General features: G+C 53.9%; 1 protein-coding gene across 2 annotated transcripts in view; it reads right to left on the bottom strand.

Moving 5' to 3' along the window:
* Window positions 1–4,492: 4,492 nt before the first annotated feature.
* LOC129130368 (receptor-type tyrosine-protein phosphatase V-like) overlaps window positions 4,493–27,607 on the bottom strand; it is a 50,158-nt gene continuing 27,043 nt past the window's right edge. Inside the window, exons 21-39 of one of the 2 annotated variants that reach the window (XM_054648773.2) lie at window positions 25,389–25,456; window positions 24,898–25,024; window positions 23,925–23,972; window positions 23,433–23,526; window positions 21,099–21,189; window positions 19,683–19,759; window positions 18,749–18,883; window positions 18,141–18,263; window positions 17,200–17,360; window positions 15,945–16,080; window positions 15,389–15,468; window positions 14,676–14,763; window positions 14,149–14,239; window positions 13,431–13,507; window positions 11,056–11,190; window positions 10,429–10,551; window positions 9,824–9,981; window positions 8,967–9,102; window positions 4,493–5,023 (exon numbers count right to left, since the gene is read on the bottom strand). In XM_054648773.2, coding sequence (XP_054504748.2) covers window positions 4,964–5,023; window positions 8,967–9,102; window positions 9,824–9,981; window positions 10,429–10,551; window positions 11,056–11,190; window positions 13,431–13,507; window positions 14,149–14,239; window positions 14,676–14,763; window positions 15,389–15,468; window positions 15,945–16,080; window positions 17,200–17,360; window positions 18,141–18,263; window positions 18,749–18,883; window positions 19,683–19,759; window positions 21,099–21,189; window positions 23,433–23,526; window positions 23,925–23,972; window positions 24,898–25,024; window positions 25,389–25,456 — 2,008 coding nt within the window. In that variant the 3' untranslated portion in view covers window positions 4,493–4,963. Of the gene's footprint in view, window positions 5,024–8,966; window positions 9,103–9,823; window positions 9,982–10,428; window positions 10,552–11,055; window positions 11,191–13,430; window positions 13,508–14,148; window positions 14,240–14,675; window positions 14,764–15,388; window positions 15,469–15,944; window positions 16,081–17,199; window positions 17,361–18,140; window positions 18,264–18,748; window positions 18,884–19,293; window positions 19,352–19,682; window positions 19,760–21,098; window positions 21,190–23,432; window positions 23,527–23,924; window positions 23,973–24,897; window positions 25,025–25,388; window positions 25,457–27,607 lie in introns of those variants that run through there. The other variant, XR_013185175.1, reaches the window with a different exon arrangement.

Below are 27,607 nucleotides of genomic sequence, written 5' to 3'. Positions count from 1 at the left end.
CAGCTGTGGAGCCAGCCCCAAGCCCCTCCTCACAGAGCAAGGCTTAGAGCAAAGCCCAGCCCTGATGGCTCTGGGCACCACAGGGCAGTTCTGACTGAGGGAGAACAGCAGGGAGAGCCTGGGGTCTCCTGCCTCTCCTTGTCCCTGGCAGCTGCCCATTGTGGAGGGGGCAGCCCTGCCTGGGCTGCAGTGACACGTGGGAGGACTTGTCCCTGCAGAGGGACAATCAATGCCCACCCATGCATGGGAGCAGCCAGCAGCTCAAGAGACTGAAACCCCAACTTCAGCCTTCTTCTGTGCCCCTCACAAGGCTCCTGCCAGCCCATGGCATCCTCCCTGCCACTGTGAGTGGCCCTGCTTTGCGTGTAGGGCACTCCACAGGTCCTGAAATCCTCTGAGACAAGGAGCATCAGGAGCTTTAACATCAGAACCTGTGCAGGGACACACAGGGACAAAGGCTTCTCAGTACAGACTGAAGGAGAGCCTGATGCCAAACCCCATCTCCACACACCCCTGGGGATGTGGAACCATGCTCAGGATTGTCCATGGCCTCAGCTCAACCACGGCCCCGAGTTCCTGGGCCATGCAGAGCCAGGAGAGCCACAGGCTGTGCCCAGCTCTCACAGACACATTTTATGAAAAATCCTTTCCTTAGGATTTTCCTCCTGAGAAGCTGAGAGGCCTCAGGAACAAAATGTAACCAATGGTTACCTGCTGCTGTGGGATGCAACAGGTGCATCTGGGATTGGGCTCATGTGGTTGTTTCTAATTAATGGCCAATCACAGCCCAGCTGTCTCAGACTGTCTGAGAGTCACAAACCTTTGTTATTCATTCCATTCTTTCTCCTTTCCTTGCAAGCCTACTGCTGAAATCCTTTCTTCTATTCTTTTAGTATAGTTTTAATATAATATATATCATAAAATAATAAATCAGTCTTCTGAAACATGGAGTGAGATCCTCATCTCTTCCCTCATCCTGGGACCCCTGTGAACAGGACCACATCCACAGCACCAGCAGGGTGGAGCTGGAGCTGGATCCAGGTCTGGGTCACCTCTGCCCTGTTTGAGGGCATCACCCCAGCCCTGTCCCACAGCAGCAGCTCCTTCACTCCTTCCAACACAGGAGGCTCTGCCTGCACATGCTCTGCAGGTCAGCTGTGCTGAGGTAAAGCAGTGAGGGGAGCTCTGCTGTCAGAATTCAGCACATCCCTCTGGATGGCCAGGACCCCTGCCAGGGGGCTCAGAGACCCTGGCACAGAGCCCAGGATGCCCCTGTGGTTTTGATTATGACCCATGGAGCAAATTGCAAACCTTAGATGAGGATCTGCAAGCCACAACAGTTTAGGTAGAATAATAATCAGTTTGTCACAGGGTGAAAAATAGATTTTTTTGGGTTTTTAGAATGAGGGTTCAGGGGGCAAGATGGAGGGATCTGGGTGTGTCCAGTCTTTCTCCTTCTTCTTCTTGGCCTCCATCTTCTGCTGTGATGGTGGCACTGACAGATTGGTTTAGAGTAGAGGCTCAGTGTCTAACATAGGTGATAGGTATTGGGAAGTAATTGCAAACATTGTACAGGTAGTTTTTAGTATAAAAAGATAACAACTCCCCAGGGGCAGGCAGAGTGCCTGGACTGTCTTGCTGAGTGGACAGGAGGACTTGAGCCCCTGCCCATGGGGCACTTGAAGAAGGAGTCAGAGCTCTTCATTTCTCGGTCTCAAGGTTGTTTATTGTTTCTTATCTATAAAAGTCCTTCTCCTGTCCAGCTGAGGTCCATTCAGCAAGACAGACAGAGGCACTCTGCCTGCCCCTGGGGAGTTGTTATCTTTTTATATTAAAAACTACATGTACAATATTTACAATTACTTCCCAATACCTATCACCTATGTTAGATAGTGAGCTTCTACTCTAAACCAATCCAAAAGTGCCACCATCACAGCAGAAGATGGAGGCCAAGAAGGAGAAGGAGAAAGGCTGGACACACCCCAATTCCTCCATCTTGCCCCCTGAACCCCCATGCTAAAAACCCCAAAAATCTACTTTTTCACTTTGTGATAAATTCACTATCAGTCTGCTTAAACTTTCGTGGCTTGTAATTCTTCATATAAAGGTTAGTATTGTTTTTTCCAAGGGCTAAATCAAAGTCACAGGACACCTTCTGTGTCACCCCTGCACACAGGACATTCCCTGCACACAGGACATTCCCTGCACACAGGACAGACACCCTCTGTGCTCCCAGCTCCAGGCTGCAGCACTCCTGGGCTGGGCACCCCAGGTGGAGCAGAGCCTCAGCCCCATGGAGGGCTGGATTTCCTCCCACTCTGGCCAGGCTGTGTGGGCACTGCTGCCTTCAGCACAGCCCAGACCATCCTGGGCAGCCCATGGGCACCCTCAGCCCCCCTGAGCTGCATTGTTCTGGCTGCAGTTGGTGTTTGGAAATGTTTCTGTGTCACCACATCCTTGTGCCAGGGTCAGCCAAGTGTGATGTGCCCTGTCCCTGCTGCTCAGCCTGCACCAGTGACCATCCAGCAACTCTGCTGCTCCTGGGGACATGCCAGCATGCCAGGGGCTCTCCAGCAGGATGAGTGAATTCTCCCAACATGAAAAGGCCTTGTGAAGCTCAGTGGATGCTCTCATGTGCACAGAAGGATTTATGATGTTGCCTTGGGAGGAGCCCCTTGCTCACAGGGAGCCTGATGGCTTTGTGGCTTTTATGTAACCAGCAAGTCCTAAAGCACACTGGGGCTGCAGGATGAGGGTCACAAGAGGGAAATGTTTGTTTCCACAGCCAGGGCATTGGGCTGGTGGCTGCTCTGCAGCAGCAGCACCTGCCCTGTGTGTCTGGGCCACCACAGGAGGATACCCCAGGGCACACTGTAGGTGTCATCAAGCCAGCTGCAAAGCCAAACCTGGCAGAACCCAGAAAACCCCTCTGGCTGCCCTGGAGGACTCGAGCCCCTGTCCAGGGGGCTCAGAGACCTCAGTGCCCTGTGTGCAGGGTGACACACAAGGTGTCCTGTGTGCAGGGTGACACACAAGGTGTCCTGTGTGCAGGGTGACACACAGGGTGCCCTGTGTGCAGGGGGACACACAAGGTGCCCTGTGTGCAGGGTGACACACAGGGTGTCCTGTGTGCAGGGTGACACACAGGGTGCCCTGTGTGCAGGGGTGGCTCTCAAGGTCTCCTGTGTGCAGGGGGACACACAGGGTGTCCTGTGTGCAGGGGTGGCTCTCAAGGTGCCCTGTGTGCAGGGTGACACACAAGGTGTCCTGTGTGCAGGGTGACAGACAAGGTGTCCTGTGTGCAGGGGTGGCTCTGAAGGTGTCCTGTGTGCAGGGTGACACACAAGGTGTCCTGTGTGCAGGGGGACACACAGGGTGTCCTGTGTGCAGGGTGACACACAAGGTGTCCTGTGTGCAGGGGTGGCTCTGAAGGTGTCCTGTGTGCAGGGGTGGCTCTCAAGGTGCCCTGTGTGCAGGGGTGGCTCTGAAGGTGCCCTGTGTGCAGGGGGACAGCTGGGCAGTGCTGCAGGGCACAGCAGGCACCACACCTGGCTGGGGCTGCACAGCCCTGCTGGGTGCTGCAGGGTGGGAGCAGGAGGAAACCTGATTTAGGAGAGGGAAAAAGGATTCCCAGCTGCAGAAGAGCCTCATCCCAGGGCAGGGATGGCTGATGCTGAGGTGCCCTGGGTGTCCCATCCTGGGGCAGATCCTTCTTTTGGAAGAAGAAGCAGCAGCTTCTAGTGGAATCACAGGGGCATTAGGAGGAGTGGCCAGCTCAGTCACCCACCTGGGGCTCTCTGCTGCTCATGCCAGCTCTTGGGGGCTCCTTATCAAACCTGTTATGTCTCCTCATCCCAAGGCAGCTGCCACAGGACATGGAATAGTGGGCAGGATTTTGGGCCACCCTGGGGCAAGGTCACTGCTTTGAGGCTGCACTACAACCCCACCCTGCCTGAAGGGGAGCAGAAGGGCAAACAGGGTCTCAGTACAGTTTTTTCCACATGAGGAACATGCTTGTGAAACCATCTTCTTTATCTTAACTCTTCCTTCAGGCCTGCACTTGCAGCTCAGTGAACTGAGTTGTTTCTTGTGATTTCAGCTCATGTATGGCCAGCCCTGCTTGCAGAGCAGCCACGTCCCTGCATGGACAACCCAGCTCCAAGAGCAGCAGGGCTGCAGAGGCTGCCAGCTGCCTCCCAGTGTGCAGCTGAACCAGGGGGCTCTGCCCTGCTCCTTGGTGCAGGTTCACAGCTTCGAGCCCTGAAAATGTGCCTGGGTGGGCTGGACATTCACTGCACAAGTGTTGCCCCAGGGGAAGGAGCAGAGACAGTGAGCAGAAGCTGCTGAGCCATGGACTGCAGCATCTGGAGTGCCAAGGGACACTGCTGTGACCCATGGCTGGGGACACAGCTGCTCTTTAGGGAACAGCTGCAGTGCTGGAGCCTTCACATCAGCTGGAGCCCCCAACAGCCAAGCCCCCCTTACAAGGACACTCTTTCCTAGGGCTCTTTATTGTTTGTACCTAAGACCATTCCATCTGAGACAAGGCAGCTGCCCCAGGGCTGTGCCCACAGCAGAGCCCAGGGGCACTGCAGACCATGGTGCTCCATGCTTGTGCTGGGCTCAGGGCCACCACAGAGCCCCACAGTGTGCACTGAGGGGGCACAGAGCCCTCCAGGCACCAGAAATCTCAGGAGAGCTCCAGAAGAGGAGAGGATCCTGCCCAGCCCCTCGCTGTGTGTGCACTGAGAGGCTGCAGTGGGGTGTGGCAGGACCCTGTCCGTGTGTCCCAGGACCCTGTCCGTGTGTCCAGGAGTCACAGCTGGCACCATGCTGGGGACACTGCCCAGGGAGGGAGGGCACTGCTCCTGCAGGGCTCCTCTGTGCCAGAGTCCCACGGTGCCCCCAGCTCTGTACAGGAGCAGGCAGGGCAGGCAGAAGGTGCCACAAGGGCCAGGGGGTGTCAGGGCTGGTTCTGAGCCAGGATGTCCTGGATGCAGGTGTGCAGGAAGATGTACTGGTCCTGCAAGAGAGAAAGGTCAGAGTCAGCTTCTGACAGAGACATCCAGGTCACACATTAACCTTGCAGTTTGCTTGAAAAAATCCCAACTAAGGAGCAGTGTCTGGTACCAGAGCAGGATTTGCTCTCCCCAGTAGTCCATGGTGGTTCTGTGTCACCACAGCCACCCAAGCCTGGTACACCATGTTTGTTTCCCCTTCCTCATCCCCTGTGATGGGGCTGAGAGGAACATCCCAGCCAAGCTGCAGAGGAACAATTTCATTGGCTTCCCCTCCAAGGGCCACAGTGGCTTTTGGATGTGCTGTGGTGTTTGCACCTGAAACAAGAGCAAAGAGCAATTCCAGGGATGTGCAGGGCACAGAGATGGAGGCTTGGGGTCTGGCAGTGACTGGGGCCAGGAGGGAAAACCCCTGGAGCAGCATCTGCCCTGATCTCCTCTCAGTACATTGGGACTACACCAAGGGGAAATGGGGAAGACCCCTGGACCAGGAGTTTCCCTTGGTGCAGGAGCTTGTAGAGTCAGGAGCTGACAGCAGATCAGGGCAGATGCTTGCAGGCTCACAGAGGCACAGAAAGATCTGGGTTTAGCCCAGCTGCATTGTTTGTCTCTTTTTAGTATCACCAAACTGATCCCTCAGGTCCAAATGTGAGCTCTGAGGTCCTGAGTCCCCTGTGTTTGAAATGAGCTTCTGCCCAAACACCAGGCTGCCCCAAAATGACAGCAGGCCCCAAAGCCAGGGCTGAGGAGGGAAGATGTGAGGAGGTAACTGGGGTTGTACTCAGGGCACAGAGCTGGAGGCAAGGCCAGGCACCCACGGTGTGGGCTGGGATCACGTGGCATGGCCAGGGGGATTAGGGCTGCAGAGGGGCCCCAGAGCATTCCCAGAGCTCATTAATGCTCTGGCTGAGCCACAAGTCACGAGGAGCCTCCTCCCTGCGCTGGGGGCTCAGCCTCGCTGAGGGTGAGCACACAATGGCTGAGGCTCAGGGTCACACAGTGCGTGCAGTGAGTCACAGATTGTGAAACGGGAGGGACAGGGCTGGGACAGCCCAGGCACCCGCAGGGACTGGCCACATGCAAGAGCACAACCCCTGGGACATGCACCACGCTGGGGCTGGTGGGGATTAAACTCTGACAGTTACCCCTGAACATCCATCAAAGTTCATCTTCCCCTCTGCTTCCCCCCAAAATCTGATGCCTCCAGCACAACAGCAGCGCTGACCCCCGAGACACCAAGGGGTGCTGGCAGGGCCCAGAGGGGTGGAGGAGGCTGCAGGGCAGCCCTGCTGCTCCTCTGCTGCCCCCCTTCAGCAGGACTGCAGCGTTTGATGGGCCCTTGAAAGGCAAAGGCTACACCCTGCTCTGCCTTGATGGGGAATTGCTGGGAAGGATGGAAGTTTGACAAGAAACTCACAGATATGGATGCTTAGCAGAAAGATTTTTAAATGTAGAGTTTGATGAAGGAATAGAGATGGAAACAAGTTTTGATATAGAAGAAAAGAATTGCTGAGCCAGTCTTACTGGATAACCAAGGAGGCAAATGGGATGTTAGTTAGAAGGGCTTAGAGCAAAGGATAAACCCACTTCAAACAAGAGGATGTTTTTACCAAGCAGAAAGAGAGCACAGGCAAACAAGTCAGCAAATGGTGCAAGTAGAAAAAAGGTCTCAGAATTTTCCACTGCAAGAAAACTGAAAAACAACTTCTAGCTTAAACTGTAATGTACTAACTTTGAGTGATTGGAGAATAGTGACATGAATATGGTAATTATAGTAGTTATGATAGGCTATAGATAATAGTTAAGGTATAGATTGGTTCTGCTGTATTGAGATGCTCAGCAAAGAAAAGTATAAAATGCAATGTAACCAAAAGAAAAGTATATAATGCATTGTGACCAAAAGAAAAGTCTATAATGCATTGTAACCAAAAGAAAAGTCTATAATGCATTGTGACCAAAAGAAAAGTAAATAATGCATTGTGACCAAAAGAAAAGTATATAGTGCATTGTAACCAAAACCAAAGGGTCTCCAGGCCTGCCTGCAGCTGGAGCTGACAGCTGTGGGCACAGCTCTGTCACCCATGACCCTGCACTGCTGTAACCTCTTGGATGGAATAAACTGCATTTTGGAGAGCTGCCTGGATCCCACATCTCTCATTTAGGCTCTTACAGGGAATTGTGTCCCTGCAGGGCCAGGCACGGCGGGAGCACAAAGCGCCTCTGAAGAAGGGCAGCGAACGCCTGGCCCTGCTCTGGCTCCCACCACGCACATGGTTCACATTAATTAAGAATGTAATTAGCTTCTTGAAGGAGGCTGTGCAGCTGGGAAGCCTTGGAGAGATCTTCCCCAGTTCTGCTGTGCCCTGTGGGGAGTGTGTCCAGGGCTGTGCATCAGCTCACTCAGCAGCTGCAGCAACTGAAGCATGTCCAGAGGCACTGGTGCCACAAGCAGCCACCAGGGCTGGCACAACAAGGCTGGGCTGGCATGGAATGGCTCTATCAGACAGTGCTACAGCCCACAGGGCACCTGCTAACGTGGCACTGTCCCATTGTCCCCCTGGCAGGCAGCCCCAGCTGTGACAGCAGGCTCTGGGGCTGGGGGATGCAGCAGGGAAGGTGCTGCCCATGGGGACACAGAGCAGGGAAGGTGAGGCCCATGGGGACACCCAGCAGGGAAGGTGCTGACCATGGGGACACCCAGCAGGGAAGGTGCTGACCATGGGGACACCCAGCAGGGAAGGTGCTGACCATGGGGACACCCAGCAGGGAAGGTGCTGCCCATGGGGACACCCAGCAGGGAAGGTGAGGCCCAAGGGGACACCCAGCAGGGAAGGTGAGGCCCAAGGGGACACCCAGCAGGGAAGGTGCTGCCCACAGGGACACCCAGCAGGGAAGGTGAGGCCCATGGGGACACCCAGCAGTGAAGGTGAGGCCCATGGGGACACCCAGCAGGGAAGGTGAGGCCCATGGGGACACCCAGCAGGGAAGGTGAGGCCCATGGGGACACCCAGCAATGAAGGTGCTGCCCATGGGGACACCCAGCAGGGAAGGTGCTGACCATGGGGACACCCAGCAGGGAAGGTGCTGGCCATGGGGACACCCAGCAGGGAAGGTGCTGCCCATAGGGACACCCAGCAGGGAAGGTGCTGGCCATGGGGACACCCAGCAGGGAAGGTGCTGCCCATAGGGACACCCAGCAGGGAAGGTGCTGCCTGTGGGGACACCCAGCAGGGAAGGTGCTGCCTGTGGGGACACCCAGCAGGGAAGGTGCTGGCCATGGGCACACCCAGCAATGAAGGTGCTGGCCAAGGGGACACCCAGCAATGAAGGTGCTGCCCATGGGGACACCCAGCAGGGAAGGTGAGGCCCATGGGGACACCCAGCAGGGAAGGTGCTGGCCATGGGCACACCCAGCAATGAAGGTGCTGCCCATGGGGACACCCAGCAGGGAAGGTGAGGCCCATGGGGACACCCAGCAGGGAAGGTGCTGCCCAAGAGCACACCCAGCAGTGAAGATGCTGCCTGTGGGGACACCCAGCAGGGAAGGTGCTGCCCAAGGGCACACCCAGCAGGCTCTGGTCCCCAGGCTGACAGCCATGCCCAGGAGCCAGGGGGAGCAGGCAGGTTGTGTAGGGTGACACCAGTGCTCCACTTTTCCTTGAGTGCAATGGGAAGAGTGCTTTAATTACTGTGAGTTCATATGCAATTTAACTGATCTTAACTCAGAACCCAGGAGAGGGAAAACTCTCACCTGGGAAAAGTCAGTGCCCTCAGCCCTTGGTGGCTGGCAGAGCCCCAGGGTGGGGAAGGAGCAGGAAGGAAATCCCTGCTGAGGCTGGACAGGCAGCAGGGAGCACCCAGGAGTGGGCAGGATGCTGCCAGCTCCAGGAAGGGGAGCACAAGGACTCTGCTGCACCCTGCCCACCACCCCCTCTCCTCCCCACCTACCAGAGTGGGGATCAGGAGGCAGCAGCTCCTGGCCAGCTGGAGGCTCACACCATAGATGTCCACGGTTCTCTCAGCTTTCATCTGGTGCAACAGGCAATCCAGGGAGATCAGGGTCCCCATCTGGCTCATGTCACCACTGCAGGGGACAAGGGGGGTCACTGATGCCAGGCCAGGCTGAGCTGAGCCCCTCTGGAGGAGGGCACAAGGAGCCCTGTGGGCACTGAGGCACTGGGAGCTGTCTCTGTGTGCAAGGGAGGGTACCAGGGCTGCTCCCAGCACCCCTGCAGCTCCCCAGGGATGGCCTGGGCCCCTCAGCCTGGCAATGCCTGCTCCCCCCATGCTCCCCAGCCCAGCCCTGTTTGCCCTGTCTTCTCCCAGCCCCTGGCAGAGCACTGTGACCTCCCAGGCTCAGAACTTCCACTGGCTCCCATGGGCCCAGGGCGTGGCCCATCTCCAGCAGCCCTGGAGCTGCAGAGAAAACTCCCCCCTTGTGCAGGATCCCTGCTCCAGCAGAGCCACAGCTGGCACTGCAGGAGGGCTGAGCCCCCATGGGATGGGGCTGTGCCACCCCCTGACACACAGGGGACAGGGACTGCTCTGACTCTGGCAGTGGTTTCTTTTCTTTTTTGTACTATTGCATTTGTATTTTTAATTTTCCTAGTAAAGAACTGCTATTCCTATTCCCATATCTTTCCCCGAACGCCCCTTAATTTCAAAATGATAATAATTCAGAGGGAGAGGGTTTAAATTTTCCATTTTCCATTTCAAGGCAGGCTCCTGCCCTCCTCAGCAGACACCTGTCTGTTCAAGCCCAGCCAGATCTGGGCATGCCAAGGCCCTGTGCTGGCCCTGGGTACCTGCAGTGCAGCAGGACAGGACCCCCTCTCCTGCGGGGGGCGCTGCCCCGTCTGACAGCCCCCAGCAGCTCCACCAGGCTCTGCACATCAGGCTGCTTCTTGCTGCTCCACAGTGTGTACAGGAACCTCTGCACCTGCCTCTCCTTTGCCTTCTTCTCCTGTGAGACACAAAGAGCTGATGTGGGTATTGGGCAGGGATGGGGGGTCTGGATGCAGAGGAGCCCCAGCTCTCCCATCCTTGGGCTCTCTGAGGCTCCCCTGAGCTTTCTGCCAGCCCCTGGAAAGCTGCCCAGGCATCTCTGCTGGGCCACTGCCCCCCACCCACTCTGGCAATCTGCTCTCCTTCCCCACAGCACCCTGGATTGCTCCTGGAGAGGCAACTGAGACCTTCAAAAGGCTCAGACAGACCTATCAGCCCCCAGGGCATCTCCCATCTATCTCCTGTGTCCACTCAGGACAATCCAGATTGCAGTTCTGGATGCTGCAATCCAGACTCACTCCTGCACTTGTGGACTGGAGAAGCCCCAAACACCCTTCAGCCCCTACAGACCCACCCCCATCCCCACCCAGGCTGTGGGAGCCAGCACAGCCCCATGGACACACACGTGTTTCAGTTTGAGCTGGGTGCATCTCCATCCTGAGACAAGCTTCTCTGTGTCACACTGGATGGTCAGGGTCCTTGTGCAGAGAGAGTCTCCTTCCAGAGGCCAGCACACCTCACCTGGGACCTGTGTGCAACCAGAAATTTGGCTTTTTGTTGGTGGGCATTGTCTGTCACACCAGTCACCCTCTCTGGGGTCTGTGCTGGGGCTGCACCAAGAGCACTCCCAGCACCTCTCCATGTCCACCCCCCACTAAAACCTGAGGGAGTTCCAGCAACACCAGCAGGTTCAGCCAGCTCAGGTGGGAACTCAGAGCTGCCTGGCAGCTCAGCTCAGAGCTCTGAGCTGGAATCTGCCCAGCCAGTGCCCAGTGCCCACACCCTGGCTGGGCAGAGCAGGAGCTGCTGCCCTGGGTCTCACACAGATGGACCTTGAAGGGCCCCAGCTGAGTCCAGGCATGGGGGTGACAGAACCTGTCTCCCATGACCAGCTGTGGGAGCACCTGGACACAGGAAAAGTCCAGCTTTAGCTAAGCTGGGTCTCCACCCAGGACTCAGTGAGGAGTTGAGAGCTCTGCTAGTTCCAGCTCCCCTGAACAGAGCCCCCCTCTGCCCTGGCACAGTGCCTTACCTCCCCCTTCTCCTGCCATGGCAGAAGTGTGAGGATTGTGTGAACATCCTGTTCCCACACCAGGGTCCAGAAGTCCTCCATGGTCAGCTTGTCAGGGCCATGGACAGCCAGGTAGTCCCTGCTGGAGCTGCAGCCCTGGGTGGGGAATGGGAATGTCACTGTCCTGCTCTGCTGGCCCAGGTGGCTGCAGGAATGGTCAGCGAGAGCAGAGAGCTCAGCAGGCCAGGAGGCAAGGACAGAAGGGAAAGCACCAAGAGAGGCAGGTGAGGGCAGCCCAAACTGGGCAGGGGAGGGAAGGGATGCCCTCAGTCCCTGCAGTCCCCTCTTCTCCACACAGAAGCACTGCTGGTGATATTTTTGCCCAACATCTGGGAGGAGTGATGTATCTGACTCCACTGATATCAGAAGGCTAATTAATTACTTCATTATACTATATTATTCTATTCTCTATTACACTATATTACATCACATCTAAACTGAATCTGCACAAGCACCCAACTCGCCTCCACTGCCCAGAATCTCGTGAGTGTGTGCTGACTGACAGCCTGCACACGTGCTTTGCCCTGAAAGCCAAGGAAACAAAACACCATCCCTGTGGGTAAACAACCTCCTGTTCCAGAATGCAAGGCAAGATGTATTCTATTACCATCTGTATGGCACTTGTCTTTTGTCAGTGGGCAGCTTTCCTTATCTCTTCCACACCCACTGCTCCCTCCAGGGAGGCATCTGCTGATAACAGCTATTGACTGTCCCTGCATGGCTGATAAGAACTACAGCATCCCATTGGGAGATGTGAGCCCAGGGGGAGGAGCCAAGCATTCCTACCCGGATATAATCTGGAGATTCTGGAACACCAGCCAAGCATTCCTACCTGGATATAATCTGGAGATTCTGGAACACCAGCCAAGCATTCCTACCTGGATATAATCTGGAGATTCTGGAACACCAGCCAAGCATTCCTGCCTGGATATAATCTGGAGATTCTGGAACACCAGCACAGCTTCTGCACTGGATTGCCCAGAGGAACAGCAGCTGCCTCTGCCCCTGGATCTGCAGAGGCAGAGACTGCACCTTTCTCCAGGATCCCTGCTCCAGCAGAACCAGCCCTGGCACTGCAGGAGGGCTGAGCCACAATTCCAATGGGACTGCTGCCAACACCCTGACCCACAGGGTGTCAGGCTGGGTCCTGACTCTGGCAGTGTTGGTTTGGTTTACTGCATTGTTTATTTTATCCTTTTATTTTCTTCCCTAGTAAAGAACTGTAATTTCCTGCTCCCATAATTTTTGTTGCCTGAGAGCTCCTAATTTAAAATTTATAGCAATTCGGAAGGGGGGTGGTTCATTTTGTCCCTTTCAGGGGAGGCTCCTGCCTTCCTTAGCAGACTCCTGTCTTTCCAAACCAAGACACCTCCATATTGCATTCTACCTTGGCACAACACAGGAACAGCCAAATGAGATAAGAATTGTTTTCTCTTCTCTCATTCTTTTCTCTGCTTCTCTCACTGCTTCTCTCAGGTTCAGAGAATGTGAATCCTACAGACACAGTGACAGGGAGCAGTGGAGCAGAGCAGGAGCACAGCCAGGATGGAGACAGGCACAGGGTGGGTGCTGCTGCTGGGGGTGATGTTGGGAAGGATGGAAGTTTCACAAGAAAGTCTCACAGATATGGATGCTTAGCAGAAAGATTTTTAAATGTAGAATCTCAAGAAGGAATAGAGATGGAAGCAAGTTTTGATATAGAAGAAAAGAATGGCTGAGCCAGTCTCACTGGATAACCAAGGAGGCAAAGGGTGTGTTAGTCAGAAGGGATTTTTATGGCTTAGAGCAAAGGATAAACCCACCCCAAACAAGAAGATGTTTTTACCAAGCAGAAAGAGAGCACAGGCAAACAAGTCAGCAAATGGTGCAAGTAGAAAAAAGGTCTCAGAATTTTCCACTGCAAGAAAACTAAAAAACAGCTTCTAGCTTAAACTGTAATGTACTAACTTTGAGTGATTGGGGAATAGTAATATGAATATGGTAATTATAGTAGTTATGATAGGCTATAGATAATAGTTAAGGTATCGATTGGTTCTACTGTATTGAGATGCTCAGCAAAGAAATGTAAATAATGCATTGTAACCAAAAGAAAAGTAAATAATGCATTGTGACCAAAAGTCTATAATGCATTGTGACCAAAAGAAAAGTAAATAATGCATTGTAACCAAAACCAAAGGGTCTCCAGGCCTGCCTGCAGCTGGAGCTGACAGCTGTGGGCACAGCTCTGTCACCCACAACCCTGGCCTGCTGTAACCTCTTGGATGGAATAAACTGCATTTTGCAGAGCTGCCTGGATCCCACATCCCTCATTCAGGCTCTTACAGGGTGGGACTCACCGGGACACGCCAGACCTGCAGCAGTCCTGAGAGGGGGCCCTGCTCCAGCAGGGAGAACTTCACCCTGGAGCGATCATCTGCAAGGAGAGCAGCAGCTGCAGGGATCCCAGGCACTCCTGAGCTCAGACAGCCTTTGCAGACTGACTGCCACACAAACCCAATCCTTCCTTCACCCCTTCTGGGCAAAGGCACTCCCTCCTGCAGTGCTCATCTCCAGCCTGCTGGCTCCCACAGGCCAGGTCTCCATCCCTGCCCCTGTAGTGCAGCTCACTCAGTGTCTGAGCCAGGGGAGATCTGCCCCTCTCTAAGGATGGAGAGCCTGTGAGCTCTCTGGGCCTCAGTTCCAGTGTCTGACATCTCCATGGAAATTCACTGTTCCTTCTGCTGAGTTGGATTACCCTCCCAAACCACCCCCTTGCCTCTTGTCCCTCCATGGCACACCTCTGAGCAGACTCCATGAATTCCCTGTGCCTTCCCACAGGTAGCTGAAAACAGCAATAAGATCTCCCCTTTTCCTTCTGCAGGCTGAGCAAACCCATCTCTGCCAGTCCCAAGCACCACATGCTCCATCCCAAACACCTTGGTAACCCTCTGGGGGAGTCACCAAAGTCTCAAAATACTTTCTTATGCTCTGGACTGCTGGCCCTGCTCCAGGATGGCTCCATACAGGAGGAGAGGGAACAGGAGGGAAGAGGATGCAAAGTGTCCCAGAACTCACAGGGCAGGATGCTGGAGGAGGGCCGTGCCTGCTGGCTGCCTGAAGATGGAGATGCAGAGCTGGCTTCTTCCTTGACAACCTCCAGGAGAGCCTGCCAGGGTGAGAGAGAGGAGGAGGCAGTGAGGGAAGGGTCAGGACAGCAGGAACCAGGGTCTCCTGAGGACACCTGGACTCAGCACAGGGGTCATGGCAGCACAGGCCTGAGCAGCAGAGCCACGAGAGCAGCTCTGCAGGGCTGCCAGGGCCGTGCCAGGCTGCCAGGAGGGGGCTGCTGCTGTCCAGACAGACACCTGGGAGGGAGGGGCTGGTGGACAGACCCTGAGCAGTGCAGGATGCAGGAGGGAGCTGCAATGCCATGGAGAGGGGACACTGCCAGGACACCCAGGGAACTGGGGCCATATGGGACCCACTCAGGAGGCACTTCCAGGGTGTGCCCCAGCCCCAGCAGGTTCAGTCACTCCCCCCAGGTCCCCTCAGCACACACAGCCATGGCAGCACCCCCTGCACCTGCCCAGGCCAGCTCTCACCTCATACTCCCTCAGGAAGCCCATGTGGGACTTGGCTGCCTTCTGGGCACAGTGCTGAGCAAAGCTCTTCAGAGGGATGGGGCAGGACCTGGGGAGAGAGGCAGGGCACAAGGCTGAGGCTGAGCTCACTGAGCAGCAGCCAGGCTGTGCCTGCAGCAGGTGCAGGGCTGTGAGCAGACCCTCCCTCCCCAAATGCCAGGGGTGCCCCAGGCTGCCAGCCCAGCCTGTGACAACCTGCTCTCCCCTAGACAGGGGAGGTCTCAGGGGGGACACAGCCCAGGGCTCATTCCCAAGAGGCAGCAAGGACAAGGACATCCTGTTCTGCATGAGGGAGGGGACAATCCAACCACAAAGACAAGTGCATGACCTCCAGATGTAGCCCCAAGACAATGAAATAGGTGTCAAAGCCATGCCCAGCTGGACCCTGCTCCATCCTCCTGGCCTCCATTAGGAGCACATCCCAAGGTCACCCAGCTGCCAAGAGCCTCTCCAGTTTTACAGATCTCCAGGGCAGGTCTGTGTGCTGGGAAGCCAGAGGCTGAGGGAAATGCCTTCCCCAGGACAGCTCTGCACATCCCTGGTGTTGGGGTACCCAGGAGACTCCACTTTGTTCTGTGCTGCTGGGCTTCCTGTCCTTCTGTCCTGCAGCCAAGGCTCGCTGGGAGGGGCTGTGATCAGGGTGGGCAGAGTGGCAAAGCACAGCAAGGCCTCACCTCTGTGTCCCTGATAAATCCAGGAGAGGCTCCTCCAAGATCTTGTCCAGAATGCAGCTGTGCAGGAAAATGTACTGGGACTGGAAGGCAAAGGCAGAGAGGAACACAGACCATGACACTGCAGAGACAGCAGCAGAGGGGGGCTCTGGTCCCTCTCCTGAGGGCAATGCTGGCACCTTGGCCCAGCCCCAGGCACTGGAGATAGGAGACAGCCTGGGGAGCACCACACACCAACAACATGGTGTGAGTTAAGAACGGCCTGCAAAGGGCCTGATCCTGCTCCTCAGTGCTCCAGGGTGTTTCTGAGCCTCCTGGGAGGTCTCTGAGACTCTGGATGTTGCTGTTGTGGGTCTAGAAGGGCATGAAGCAGCTGAAGACCCCCCCAGCAATTTCCACTCCAGCTGAGCTGCTGCTTTCAGCAGCAGGAGGGCAGTGACAGGCTGAGGAGCAGCCTGGGGGTGCTGGGGCTGCCTGCCCAGCTCATCCAGCTGCCAGCCCTGTGAACTGCAATGGGATGAAGCGAGGGGCCAGGGGAAAGAGGGGGCAGAGATCTCACCAGTGTCTGAATCATCAGGTACCGGTTCATCCTCAAGGAGTACACAACACCAAAGATGTCCACCACCTTCTCCTGCCTCATCTGCTGCAGCAGCCGGTCCAGGGCAATGAAGGTGCCCGTGCGGCCCACGCCAGCACTGAGGGCAGGGACACAAAGGGTTAAAGGGGCCTGACACAGCCCTGGCTCCCTCCTGCTGCTGGACATGCTCCCAAAGTGGGCACCCAGGCACTGTCCCAGCTGGGTTGGGGCTGAGGAGCACCCAGGCTGCCCCGGGCTGGTGCTGACCATCTCCCCCTGCCCTCTGGTGTTTCTGTGGCTGAGATGATCCCCAGGTATTAGAAAGTCTCTTTTTTTCCCATCCCTTTGTGACCAAAGAAGTGGAGATTCCTCAGTTCTGCTTTTCAGGGTTTACCTTTCCTTATCTGTTCCATTCTTTCTCTGACCGCCTGAGGTCTGTCCAGCAGGTTGGGTTGTGGCACAGTCCCTGCCCTTGGGGTGGTGTTGGCTTTTTATACTACAACCTACGTGTACTTTATTTACAATAATTTTCCAATGCCTATCACCTATATTAGACAGTCTGCCTCTAAACCAATCCAAAAGTGTCACCAGCAGAAGATGGGGAGGAGGAAGAAGGAGGAAAGAAGGAGGAAAGAAGGAGGAAAGAAGGAGGAAAGAAGGAGGAAAGAAGGAGGAAAGAAGGAGGAAAGAAGGAGGAAAGAAGGAGGAAAGAAGGAGGAAAGAAGGAGGAAAGAAGGAGGAAAGAAGGAGGAAAGAAGACAATGACAGGAGAAGACGAAGGAGAAGACGAAGGAGAAGACGAAGGAGAAGACGAAGGAGAAGACGAAGGAGAAGACGAAGGAGAAGAAGAAACCCCAAAATTCTAGTTTTTCACCCTGTGGCAAATTAACTATCATTCTACTCAAACTCTTGTGGCCTGTAAATCCTCACACAAAGTTGGTAATTGTTTCCATGGGCTAAAATCAAAGGCACAGGTGTCTTTGACTCTGTGCCAAGGTCTCTGAGCCCTTTGCCAGTGTCTTGAATCACCCAGGGCAGCCAGAGGAATGTCCTGGGTCCTGACACTGCCCCACACCCTGGAGCTGGGGGCCAGCAGACCTGTACTCCTCAACACTGAGCAGGAGGCTCCAGAGAGCAGCTGTGTCTCCTGAGCTTTCCCTCACTCCCAGTTTGTGCATCCCTCATCCCCCCTGCCCTCTGCCATCATCCCCCACCATCCCAGGGGGCAGAGCCTCACCTGCAGTGCACCAGGGTGGGCCCTGCATCCTTGGTGCTCTGGATGTGCTCCTGGACCAGCTCCCTGAAGGCCATGATGGAGGTGGTGGACTCGGGGATGCCGTGGTCGGGCCATGCTGTGTAGTGCAGGTGGGACACGAAGCGCTCTGCCCCCAGACCCTCCTGCAGGGGAATGCTGATGGGTGTGCAGCCCCCAGGGCAGCCTCACACCCCTGACAGCACCTGGGCACTTGGGGACACCTGGCTCAGCTGCAGGGAACAGCCAGCATCAGGTCTGCTCTGCCTGGTGGCCTCTGCCCCTCCATGCTCCCCACAGCCCCTGCAGCAGGGTAATCGTTGGTAATTGTTTCTCCCACTTTCAGACCTTCTCCCAGCATTTAACTGACTGAATATTTTGAAGTGGAATCAATATTTTCTTTTTCCACTCTCCTAAACACTTTATTGCTGTGGTAGACTACTGTAGGCTAGCTAGTAGAGCTTTTCATTTTCACCATATCTGTTTTACATCCTCAGGCCCTATGTCACTCCTTTCTGTATTAGTCAGTAGGAGGTGCCAAAATGTTGGCAAGAAAAGTAATTTTTTCAGGCCAAGACAGAATTAATCACCTCCATTTCTGTGTCTTGCAACCAGGAGGGAGGGAGGGAGCACATCTGCCTTTGGCTGCAGGGAACATGGCCTGGAAACCACAGGGAACATGGCCTGGAAACCACAGGGAACATGGCCTGGAAACCACAGGCTATCCTGCTGCAGGGACATGGAAATGAGAGAGCAAGGGTGGAGAGCAGCATGACACATGCTGGACACCCCCGTGTCACCCTCACTGCTCCTCAGGGCTTGGGTCTTCTCTGAGCCCCAGAAATGGCAGGGAAAGGTGAGGAGTAATGTCAGTGCCCACCCCAAACCCCTGACAGGTCCCCAGAGCCCCTGGAGTCTGCACTCACGTGCCACAGCTTGAACTCCCGCACTGTCCACTCCTCAGAGCTGCTCTGCATCAGCAGGTGCACCCTCACCTGCCCATAGGACACAGGGGCAGACTCTGATGGCCAGTAATGATCACACAGCACCTGGAGCAGGACAGGGCCCAGTGAGGGACCAGATCTGGCTCCCAGGGAGCATCTGCAGAGCAGCAGAGTAGGGGAGCCAGGACAGGTCTTGGGGAGCAGCCAGGGCTGTTTCCCCTTCCCACTGGGAGCTTTGCACAGCTCTCCCTCACAGCCCCTTCATTGGGATCTCAGCCTCCTCCAGAAAAAAGGACCTGTGTGGGTCTCATCATCCCTGGAGGAACAGTCCATGTGAGGTGGCTCACCCAGAGGACATGGCAATGTCAGATTCTGCAGAAATATCTGAGGGTGATGGGCATGGTCCCAGCTGAGCTCCCACCCCCAGCTGCACAGATCAGCCTCTCTTCCCCCAAGCTGTCAGGGAAGCTGTGTGGGCTGTGCTCATCCTGGAGCCAGATCAGAGCAGGGTTTTGTGGAGGACACAGCCCCAGCCCTGGGCTCAGCTCCCCCCACCAGGTCAGGCTGGGCTGGGGCTGGCAGGGACCTACCCGCCCATTCTCCATGCACACGGTCAGCATGATGATATTGCAGACATTCTGCTCCCACACCAGCCTCCAGAAATCCTCTATGGTTTTCTTCAGGGGCCCCTGGGTGGCAATGAACTCTTGCTGGGATGTGTAGCCCTGAGCAAGAGGCAGACAAGAGCAAGATGAGTTAGCAGGTTGCCAAGGCAGGTGGGTCCTGCCCTGGGACCAGTCAGTGCTTGGTCTGTTGTTGTGGCAGAAGGGGAAATTCCTGCTGCCCTCAGCCCATGTGGGCACAGTTCCCAGGCAGCTGATCTCAGCAGCAGCTGATTTCACAGGAAGCATGAGCTGCTCAGCCACACTTTCTACATATTTGGAATAAAGTGACCCACACCATTTCCCTCCAAGCAGTTCCTCATTCAGTCTAACCAGAGAAAGACAGATCTGGGTCTGCCTGTGCCTGCTGAGGGCAGGTGAGCATGCAAGGTCTCAGGGTAGCTTTGCCCTTGGACACACACATGCCCCAGATGCACACAATGCCCATGCATGCAGCATGTCCTGCCTGTTACCTGGGAACACCTCACACAGGGGGGCTGAAGGCACAGCTCCAGGGTTGTTCAATTGCAGCTGCACAGACCAGAAGGGAAAAGAGCAGGCAGAGAGACAGGGCAGTAAGCTGGGAGGTGATGGAAGAGGAGAGATGAGAAGAAAGCAGAGAGACTTCCCACACTCACAGCATTTGCCATCTCACAGGCTCCATCAGTGCCTGCTACTGCAACCACCCCTCTCCACCCTCTCCCCAGCTCCTTGCTGGCCTGTGCCAGCTGTGCCCAGCTGTTCACCAGCACACCTCATGCCCACCAGCCTCACAGAAGGGGACACTGCCCCAGCCCAGGCAGAGTTCCTGTGCCAGAGCCCTGTGGCCACATCTCAGTGGGGAAGGCAAGTGGGCACTCACTGGCATGAAGTTGGCATTGATGTAATCTGAGTGTGGATCCTCCCCCAGCTGGCTCAGCTTGACCCGAGAGTGATCATCTGAAAGAGACCCCACACAGGTGAGACCCCAGGGAGCCTTCATCAGGGTGAGTGGTGGGACTGGGTGAGCCCCAGGAGCCCTTCATGAGGACATGGGGCTGGGTGAGCCCCCAGGACATGGGGCTGGGTGAGCTCCAGGAGCCCTTCATGAGGACATGAGGCTGGGTGAACCCTTCATGAGGACATGGGGCTGGGTGAGCCTCAGGGACCCTTCCCCAGGACATGGGGCTGGGTGAGCCCCAGGAGCCCTTCATGAGGACATGGGGCTGGGTGAGCCCCAGGAGCCCTTCATGAGGACATGGGGCTGGGTGAGCCCCCAGCGACCCTTCATCAGGACATGGGGCTGGGTGAGCCTCAGGGACCCTTCCCCAAGACATGGGACTGGGTGAGCCCCAGGACCCTTCATGAGGACATGGGGCCGGGTGAGCCCCCAGGAGCCCTTCCCCAGGACATGGGGCTGGGTGAGCCCCAGGACCCTTTCCCAGGACATGGGGCTGGGTGAGCCCACAGGACATGGGGCTGGGTGATCCCCAAGGAGCCCTTCATGAGGACATGGGACTGGGTGAGCCCCCAGGGACCCTTCACCAGGACATGGGACTGGGTGAGCCCTTCACGAGGACATGGGGCTGGGTGAGCCCCCAGGACATGGGACTGGGTGAGCCCCCAGGGACCCTTCACCAGGACATGGGACTGGGTGAGCCCTTCACGAGGACATGGGACTGGGTGAGCCCCCAGGACATGGGACTGGGTGAGCCCCCAGGGACCCTTCCCCAGGACATGGGGCTGGGTGAGCCCCAGGACCCTTTCCCAGGACATGGGGCTGGGTGATCCCCCAGGAGCCCTTCATGAGGACATGGGACTGGGTGAGCCCCAGGACCCTTTCCCAGGACATGGGACTGGGTAACCCAGTGGGAGAAGCCTCAGCAGCTCCTGCAGGGAGGCTCTGTGCTCTGCCAGGCACCTTCTCCCCAGAGAGGTGGGCACTGCCTGCCAGCTGGGCTAGCAGGGCACTGGCAAACAGAGCTGGGGTCATCCTGGGTGGCAATGAACCAGTGAAGCTCATGGACCCCCTCTGGTCTCCTGGTGGGACCCATCCTGGGCTGGGCTCACCCAGCACAGCTGGAGGAGCTGGGCAGGATGGTGGCTCAGCCCTGCCTCAACCTTTAACCCTTGAGTCTCCAGCAGGAAAATGGAAACTGAGCCCATTTCAAGAGTCCTGCTGCCAGGAAAGGAGCCAGGCACTGGCCCTGGCAGGGGTGCAAGGTGAGCCTGTCCTTGGACACTGCCCTGTGAGCTCCCACCCTGGGGGCTGGGGGAGAAGGGAGGAGACAGCACTTACAGGGTAACACATGGGGATATCTGTTCTTGGAGACATTTGCTGGCAGCTCAGCCTCCACCTTGGACTGCTCCTTCCCAACTTCCTTCAGCTCCTGTAGGACAGGGGAAAAGAGAAGCACAAGCATTCCTCTGGAGAGCTCCTGGTCAGCTCAGCTCCCTGCTCATGGCCTGTCTGGAGGGTAAAGAGCATTACCCTCACACAGAGAGCTGCTCCTCTCCCCCCTCACATGGCCAGTGCACTCTGAGCCATGGTGGCTTTTCCCTCTGCCTTTTCCAACAGCATTGTTCATATTTAAAAGAAAAACCCAAGAACAAGTTCTGGGGGAAAAAGCCTTGGAAATCTACCACAAAGCTCAGAGGATTTTCTGCTGAGCAAACACAAATATCTTGTGCTGCATCTGTTTCTGCCCCTGTCCTCACTCAAGAAGCCAGAAAAGCTTGATCTGGGGAGGGTTTGAAATTGCTGATGGGAGTTTGAAGATGCTGCAGCAGAACAGTCCAGAGGCTGCAGGTGCTGGCAGTGGGAGCCAGGGAAGGCAGCCTGAGGTGAAGCTCACAGCCTGACCCTGAGGTCTGAGAGTGCTCCTCGACCTCCCCTCTGGCTGCAGGCTCTTTCTACCACTGCCAGGGTGGTTCTCACCACCTCCCCTCAGGCCAGGGGCTCTCTGCTCTCTGCTAGTTCATCTCACACCACATGTGCTTTGAGCAGAGCTTGAACAAAGCAGGTTTTGAGCAAAGGAACTGCTTGACACTTGGTCCATCAGATCTTCAGCTTCCAAGGCTGCTCCTCAGGCTGGCTGGATTGCTAGAGATGGGTGACCACCCCTGGAGAGGAGAACTCCATATTGGACAGCCAACAGCATGAGGCACTGAGTGCAGAAACCAAATGTCATCTCTAGGAGGTGTCACTGACATATTTTCTGAAAAAATCCTTCACCAGGATTTCTTCTCTTGGGAAGCTGGGAAGCTTCAGCTTGTCCATGTTTTGCTCCTCTGGAATGTGATTTGGAGAATTGTTTACCCAGCATGTGAATTGTTTTTAATTAATGGCCAATCACAGCCAGCTGGGTTGGACTCTCTGAGTCTGTAAGGAGATTTTATTATTCATTCTTTGTGAGCCTTCTGATGTCTCCTTTCTCTTTCTTTAGTATAATTTTAGTATATTGTAGGAGTGTTGGGGGGTAGGATGGTCAGGATGGACAGAGAGGAGAGATCTCTGCAGCTAGGGCTTGGAACTTGTGGGTTATTGCAAAGGGCCTGGGTGCAGGGCCCTGCTGGGAGCTGCCAGCCACAGCTGGAGCAGGACTGAGAGAGGGAGAGAGAGGTAAAGAGAGAGAAGGCAAGAGCGTGGTAAAGAGGATGAGAGAGTAAAAGAGAGGATAAGAGAGTAAGAGAGCAAGGTTCCCATTACAGTACCATAAATCTTCTTCTGTGTTGAATATTCTGATTCTCACTAACCAATCTAGTCCAAGATACAAATCCTATAGCATTTCCATACAGCCTATAAGAATCATTACATTACCATCCTGTGTTACATTTTAAACCCTAAAAACTCCTCTTGGGGCCCCTTCTGCCAAGCTGTAGGGTCTGCTCTGACCCTTGGGCCTGTCTGCAAGCAGAGGGTGTTGTTCCATCAAAAGGGGATCACCTTCAGCTGGCCACACCATTGTTTTCCAGTTGTTCAGTAACTGAGGGATCTCAAAGCTTGCTTTCATTTCAATCCCGCTTATAGTTTCCATGTTCTCAAAATCTTTTGCCAAGCAATCATATTTATAAGGCTTTCCTGTTTCACCTTCCTCAACAGTATATCATTTTCATATAATATAATATAATGTAATAATAAATCAGCCTTTTGAGAACTTGGGAGTCAGATTCTCATCTCTCACCTCATCCTGGGGGCCTGTGGTGGTGTTTGCAGGGGTCCCAGGACGAGGGAAGAGATGAGAATCTTGACTCCATGTTTCAGAAGGCTGATTTATTATTTTATGATATATATTATATTAAAAGAAAATTATATATTAAAACTATACTAAAAGAACAGAAGAAAGGATTTCATTAGAAGGCTAGCAAGGAATAGAAAAGAATGATAACAAAAGCTTGTGACTCTCAGAGAGTCCAAACCAGCTGACTGTGATTGGTCATTAATTAGAAACAACCAACATGGACCAATCAAAGATGCACTTGTTGCATTCCACAGCAGCAGATAATAATTGTTTTTCTTTTCCTCTGAGGTTTCTCAGCTTTTCAGGAGAAAAATCTTGGCAAAGGGATTTTTCAGAAAATATCATGGCAACAGGGACCCACAAACAGCACCACAAGGAGGGTCTCATCTCACCTCAAACTCCTGGAAAAAAGCATGGTTAGCATTTGCTGTCTTCATCTCATAGTACTGCTTGAAGTTCTGCAGGGGGACGGGCCGGTGGACGTTTCTGCAGGAAATGAAGTCCAGAGGAAAACTTGCCTTAGTTACTGGGAGGCCTGGCCAGCCTCAGGGCCACTGGGACAGCCCTGCTGGGACACCTGGAGGCACACAGGGAGGGTTTACAGCCTGCCCAGGGAAGGTCCAGCAGTTTAAATACTGGAGGGATTTCAAGGTGATGAGAATATTCTCCTGCTGCAGAAACTCACAGAGGAGGAGGTGTGGACAAGGCATTGACTGGGAGTGGAGCTGGGCAGTAAATACTCAACTTGGGAAAGGCTGATTTATAAAATAACTGAGGGGAGGGGACAGCTGGACATTTCCTGAGTCAAAGCTTGAAAAAGGAAGTAGGTAAAGGACAGTGGGAGCTGCAGTGGGGCCATACAGAGGGCAGACTCCAGCACTCACCTCAGGCTGTAGGTCACCATCTCCTGGGGTGGGCTGCTCTTCTTGGTTCTAGAATCAAAGCACAGGGTTAGGGAATAATGTGCTCTGACTCTGTGATTTAGATGGCTGAATAATTGCTTTATTAAGCTATTCTATATTACACTAATACTATATTAAATTATGTATTAAAGAGATATTATACTAAAGAATATTACCCCCAACACAATTACAAACACATCAGAACCTCCTTCTTAATCAGCCTAATCCCAATAGCAATCTACATCCACTCCAGAACAGAAAGCCTCACCTCCTTCTGAGAATGAAAATTCATTATAAGCTTCAAAATCCCCATCAGCCTAAAAACAGACTTCTACTCCCTTATCTTCTTCCCATTGCACTGTTCGTATCATGATCTATCCTACAATTTGCAACATGAATTGAAATAAAGAATAATTGAATAAAGAAATACTAAAGAAAAACCTGTGACTATCTCCACATAGATTTAATTAGTCAAGGAATTAAAATAACTTTCACTAATATCTAATTAACAAATTACTTTGAGTAAATAAACTCCATAACACATTCCACATGTGCAAAACAACAAAACCAGTAAATAAAGATAAGAATAGTTTTCTCTTCTTCTTTGAGCTTCTCACTATCTTTCCCAGAGAAAAATCCTTAAAAACTTGTGCCAGCTGCTCTCTGTGAAGAGAGCTGTGGCTACACACAGGAGCTGTTACTTGGCCTGCAGTGCAGAGATTGATGCCATGAGGTATTGTGGACCAGTGGCAGGCACACTGTAGGGTTTTGTGACTTAACTGCACATGGGCAGCTCTTCTCTCCCCTCTTCCTTTGGCTTCTGAGTTTCCCAGGCACAATTCCACTAGCCCACGTGCTAGTTTGTCTAAGTCTCTTTTTACACCCTCTCCCTGCTCTCCTCCAGGCTTGGCACTGAAGGTTGGGTATCAACAGGTAAGATATGGCTCATGCTCACCTCCTTGCTTTGAGCTGTTTCCAGTAAACCAAAGCAAAAACAGCTGCAAGTGTCAGAAGAAACCCCACAATGATTCCAGCAATTATTGGCATTGAGAGTGGAGCTGTGTCTGCACTGGATCCAGCGGCTGGAAATGAAAGGAGAGAGTATAGAGAGAAGAATCAGTAAAAATGTTTTTTATGATGAGGGTTGTGAGGCCCTGGGACAGATTTCCAGAGCAGCTATGGCTGCCCTATCCTTGGAAGTGTCCATGGCCAGGATGGACAGGGTTTGGAGCACCCTAGGATAGTGGAAAGTGTTCCCTGCCCATGGCAGGGGGTGGAACCATATCAGCTTTAAGTCCCTTCCAACCCAAACAATTTTATAATTCTATGATATATGGCTGCATTTATTCTATTTATTATATTTACTATAACCTATGAGCTCCCTCTGGCTGTTCATTACCTCTAAACTACACAGCCAGGTAGGGAAGATGCTACTCTCCAGCTTACCTGAGAACATGGTGAATGTCACAGCAGGGGCTACTGGGTCATATTTGGTGAAGGCAGCAATGCTGAACCTAAAGGCAAAGCAGAGTCCTGAGTCAGGACAGCCTGAGTGAGCACAGCACCCAGAACCCAGCACCCAGGGGGACAGAGCTGCTGCCTGGATAAAGCTGGTTTTCTGTCATGGATTTAGGGGATGTGTGGAAATGGTCTTCCCTCCCTTTTCTGCTTCTTGGACCAGTTTTTTCCACTTGGGAAAGCATGAGAAATGGTTCAGAAAGCACAAATGGGAAGCAGCTCTCCTCCAAAGGGTTATCAGCAGAGAAAGGTGGAGTCTGGTTGTAGGAGCATCAGGGGTAGGACGGTGGGGATGGATGGAGAGGAGAGATCTCTGCAGCCAGGGCTTGGAACTTGGGGTTATTGCAAAGGGTGCAGGGCCCTGCTGGGAGCTGCCAGCCACAGCTGGAGCAGGACTGAGAGAAGAGAGGGGGAGAGAGGATGAGAGGGTAAGAGAGTAAAAGGGTAAGAGAGTAAAAGGGTAAGATAGCAAAAGCATAAGAGAGTAAAAGGGTAAGAGAGCGAGGTTCCCATTACAATACCATAAATCTTCTGTGTTGAATATTCTGATTCTCACTAACCAATCTAGTCCAAGATACAAATCCTATAGCATTTCCATACAGCCTATAAGAATCATTACATTACCACACTGTGTTTCATTTTAAACCCTAAAAACTCCTCTTTGGGCCCCTTCTGCCAAGCTGTAGGGTCTGCTTGGACCCTTGGGCCTGTCTGCAAGCAGAGGGTGTTGTTCCATCAAAAGGGGATCACCTTCAGCTGGCCACACCATTGTTTTCCAGTTGTTCAGTAACTGAGGGATCTTAAAGCTTGCTTTCATTTCAATCTTGCTTATAGTTTCCATATTCTCAAAATCTTTTGCCAGGCAATCATATTTATAAGGCTTTCCTGTTTCATCTTCCTCAACATCTGGTCTCTTACAGGACACAAAAATCAAAACCACATAGTTCATATCAGCTGGTTAGCAAGGTTGACAGGAGAGAGCTGAGCCCTGTTTGACATTTCAGCTGGAAGGGCCAGACCTGCCCAGACTCCTCCTTGCACACACACACACACACACACACACACAAGTGGCTGGTGCATCCTCTTCCTCGTGCAGATGTGCCCCTCATCCCCTCCTGGCAGCAGGCACACCAATGCCCACAGTTCTCTGATTTTCCTCCTGAGCAGGTGACCTGGAAGGGCCCCTTCTTGTGCCCTGAATGCAAGCCAAAGCTTTTTAAGGCAGCACTGGATATTAGCAGCCAAGGGTTTGCTGCCTGTGTGTGGGTCCCCACACCTGGCTGCCAGGGCACAGACCTCCTCTGAAAATGAGCCTGAAAATGCCAAGGCATGAAAGATGAGGGCTTGTGGATAAATAACTCACTGAAAGACAGGAAACAAGAACAGAAATTCTGAGTGGGAATGAGCTGTCAGCTTTTCACCACCCTAATAATCATTAATTCAGCAGCACAGTCTACTGTGGATATTTAGGTCGGATATTTAGGCTGAGTGTTCCATGTACTGAGGATATTTAGGCTGGATATTTAAGATATTTAGGTCAGATATTTAGGATATTTAGGTCAGTGCTGTTTGTACTGAGAACATTTATGTTTTTAGGGCAGCCAAACTGAAAGAAAGCAGTGGTGTAAAAGTCAGAAAGCTGTGGTGTCCAAGTACCTTCTAGTCCTGAATAACTGGACAGTTCAGTACGTGTTGGTGACTCATGGGATGGAATCGTGGCAGGTGGACTAATGACAGGGCCAGGTGGCCCTAAAAAGCTGCTCCCCCCAGGGAGGTCCCTGCTGGAGTGAGAAGTTCAGGCAGGTGGGGCAGGTGCAGAGCCTGTGCCTGGCTCAGCTGAAGCCCCCTCGAGGCTGCTGACACCCCTGAGTCTGGGATCTCTGCTGATCCCATCCCAGCTGACCCCTGTCTACCCCTGCAGAGCCATGGCTGAGGGCTGAACCAGCAAGTCCTGCCCTGAGGGTGAGGCATGAGCAATACAGAACAGACAGATTGGATGGGGATCAGTCTCCAGGCTTCTGGAACCTTCTGAGATCCCCTGACAGCCCAGGGACCTGGGATGGGCACATGATAGGAGTGCACTGGCAGCCACTCTCCTGCCAGGCAGGATCACACAGCACACAGAACTGCTCTCTGCTCTCCAGGAC

Source organism: Agelaius phoeniceus, chromosome 25 (assembly GCF_051311805.1).
Source record: "Agelaius phoeniceus isolate bAgePho1 chromosome 25, bAgePho1.hap1, whole genome shotgun sequence".
Taxonomy (NCBI): Eukaryota; Metazoa; Chordata; class Aves; order Passeriformes; family Icteridae; genus Agelaius; species Agelaius phoeniceus.
Note: the sequence above shows the minus strand (reverse complement) of the source record. Positions and strands in the feature narration are given on the sequence as shown.